This window comes from Aristolochia californica, unplaced genomic scaffold, assembly GCF_029961685.1.
Source record: "Aristolochia californica isolate CCGP_79_NKW_82.1479 unplaced genomic scaffold, dmAriCali1.0.hap1 SCAF_9, whole genome shotgun sequence".
NCBI lineage: Eukaryota > Viridiplantae > Streptophyta > Magnoliopsida > Piperales > Aristolochiaceae > Aristolochia > Aristolochia californica.
The window spans coordinates 28,533,218-28,536,680 of NW_027182290.1; the positions used below are offsets into that span (position 1 = coordinate 28,533,218).

The 3,463-nt window shown below is 40.3% G+C and overlaps 1 protein-coding gene across 1 annotated transcript; it reads left to right on the plus strand.

Moving 5' to 3' along the window:
* On the plus strand, positions 1-1,563 carry LOC137940720 (AAA-ATPase ASD, mitochondrial-like). The gene has a single exon (XM_068785857.1). It carries the CDS (start codon positions 1-3, stop codon positions 1,561-1,563), a length of 1,563 nt encoding a protein of 520 aa, XP_068641958.1.
* Positions 1,564-3,463: the final 1,900 nt, after the last annotated feature.

Below are 3,463 nucleotides of genomic sequence, written 5' to 3' on the forward strand. Positions count from 1 at the left end.
ATGGCAATGGACGCGATGGGATGGAGCAGCTTGGGCTCCGCTGCTGCAAGTTTAATGTTCTTATGGGCAGTCACCAGCCAGTATTTTCCCCACGGTCTGCATATGTACCTTCACAAATACATTGATAAAATCTGGAGCTTCGTCTACCCCTACGTCGAGATCACGTTCAAAGAGTACTCCGGCGAGCGTATGAAGCGGAGCGAGGTTTACGCCAGCATCCAGACGTACCTGAGCGCCACCACCGCCAAGCAGGCCAAGCGGTTGACGGCCGACGTGGTTAAGGACGGCAAAGATCTCGTCCTCTCCCTTGACGACTTCCAGCAGGTCACCGACCACTTCCGTGGCATCAAGTTCTGGTGGAGTTCCCGGAAAAGTACTTCCCAACGAAGCGTCATTTCATGGTACCCGGCTCAGGAGGATCCCAGATTTTACCGGCTCACCGTTCACCGGAAGCATCGCCTCGTCGTCACCGATTATCTCCAGCATGTGAGGGACAAGGGCAAGGAGATCGAGGTGAAGTCCCGACAGAGGAAGCTCTATACGAACAATCCCACTTCGAATTGGTACGGATACAAGAGCAGCGTATGGAGCCATGTGGTGTTCGAACACCCAGCGACGTTCGACACGCTCGCCATGGAACCCCGAAAGAAGGAGGAGATTCTTCAAGAACTTGAGAGTTTTCGAAGGGGAAAAGATTTCTATCGAAAGATTGGAAAGGCTTGGAAAAGAGGGTACCTTCTGTATGGCCCGCCGGGTACAGGGAAATCCACCATGATCGCAGCCATGGCTAATTATCTAGATTATGATATCTATGATGTAGAATTGACTGCAGTCAAGGATAACGCGGCGCTGCGGAAGCTGCTGATAGAGACGACGGCCAAGTCCCTTATTGTGATCGAAGATATCGATTGTTCGGAGGACTTATCCGGCGAACGGAAAAAGAAAGTAGAGATCCCCGAGGCGGATCAGACTGAAAATCCTCCTCCACCTGGACCAGGTAAGAAAGAAGAGAATAACATTAGCAAAGTTACTCTCTCTGGCCTGCTCAATTTCGTCGATGGGCTCTGGTCTTCGTGCGGAGGAGAACGAATCATCGTCTTCACTACAAATCATGTGGAGAAGCTCGACCCGGCTTTGATTCGGAAGGGCCGAATGGATAAGCACATCGAGCTCTCCTACTGTTGCTTTGAGACTTTTAAAGTGCTGGCTAGAAACTACCTGAGTATTGATTCACACCCTCTCTTTGAAACTGTCAGGGAGCTTTTGGGTGAATGCAAAATCACACCAGCTGATGTTGCCGAGAATTTGATGCCTAAATCTACCACAGCAGTAGAGAGTAGTATCCAGCGATGCCTTGAAAGTCTGATCGAAGATCTTCAAAAAGCCAAGGAAGAAGCAGTTATTCAGGCTGAAGAGAACAGCAAAGAGAAGTCAGAAGCAGAAGCAACCATTACAAAAGAAGGAAGCAGCAAAGAAATGTCCAACGGAATTGAAAATGGTGTATCCCTCACAGACGGCACTAAGGATGAAGGAAACAACAGCAAAATGAATGGGAAGTTGTGAAATGATATTTAGTGAATATGTTCTCTATGTTGAGTAGTTTAAATTTGAATTTTGAAGAAAATAAGAAATGATTGTATCTTACTTATGATGGAAAGATACACTGTTTTCTTGCATTCCTTGTGTGACAATCAAGTTACGATCTATATTGCTCCAACCCAGTTTTTCATGAAAGAACTAAGCATATCAAGGTGGGCTGTCACTTTGTGAGAGAAAAGTTGCTAGCAGGAATATTCACAACCCGTAGACAACTTGCTGATATATTCACAAAGTCAGTATCCTCCAAAGTTCTCTCCACTGCATGTACCAAGCTGGAGATGTACGATGTTTTAGTTTAAAGGGGAGTGTTGAAAAGATATAGACAAACTTAGGTGTCATTATTGTAAATATCTTATATTTTTAATCTCTTCTTCACTCTTTCTAGGGTAAAAGCTATACTAGGAATTTATGTATTCTTGACACCTATAAATAAATATTAAGGGGGTGGGTATGGAGATATATCTGATACCCTAATTCTCCCTTCAATTCTCTCCTCTACATGCTCACCAATCTTCTCTCTCACAATCGTCCTTTCTCTTATTCTTTCTTTCTTCTCTTTTTCTTCTTCTTCTCTTCTTGTTCTTCCTTCTCTCTTCCATTATCTTAGGTTGAAGACTTTATAGTATGAAATATTAAATGAATTCTTAGAGACAAACGGTTATAGGAAAGGTTGCATAGATAAGACTATTTACAAGGGCCTATGTTCAAAATTTGATTATCGTTCAAATTTATGTGGATAATATCATATTTGGTTCTACAAAGCCCTCTCACTGTCAAGAATTTGCTAGTGTATTGATGAATAAGTTTGAAATGAGGTTAATGGGTGAACTCACATTCTTCCTTTGACTTCAAGTAATGCAAACTGAAAATGGTACACTTATAAATCAGTCCAAATATACTAAGGGATTGCTTAAGAGATTCAACATCGAAAATCTTAAGTCAATTAGGTATGAGCAACCCACCTTGATTCACTTAGGATGATAAATTTGAGCTTAAATGACACATCACATACTAGTAGTGCCATAAGAGTGAAGTAAAATTTAGAATATATTTTTTTAATCATGTTGGAAGATGGACCCAAGCCCACACGACCAAGGAAGACCCACACATCCAAGTGAGTGAAAGATGAACTCAAGCCCATTGACCAAGGAGAAGGCCCACATGCCCACATAGTGGTGGTATAATGGTAAATAAAAAGTTATTTCATAAAGATGACACTGATGTAATTAGTTTATGACTTATATCTCTTATTCATTCTTACTAGGGTGAAGGGTATTCTTGTAATATTAGTACTTCTGATATCTATAAACAAAACTTAAGCGAGAGGATTTGGAAGTCCATTATCCTAATCTTCCTCCTCTTTTCTCTAAATACGTCACTCTTCCTCTTCTCCTCTTAAAACCTTCTCTCCACAACTCTTCTTCTCCTTTTCACCCCTTATTCCTCTTCTACTGTGATTATACATCATAGAATCCCAAGTTTCAACATGGTATCAGAGTGGGAAATGATCTAAGATGTAAAAAGAGAAGAAGATGGAGAAAAATATGAAGAAGAAAGGGAGGGAGAAGAAGAAGAAGAAAAAGGAAAAAAAAAGGAGTTTCTCGTTTTTCCTTAATTCTTATTTCTCAATTTCTATATTTCATTTGATATTTCATTCTCTTGCCTTATTTTTCATATAGAAAATTATATACCATTGGAAAGATATTTGATTCTAGTTTCTAGCTAAAAAAAATCGTTGAAATCATATTTTTCTAGAAAGAGAAATTAACATCTAAAGTAGCAAAGGTAAAGCAATAGAAAAGTTTAATGTAGTAGTAGAAAACTTCAAATTTTGATGCATTTATACCATAAAAAATGAGACTTT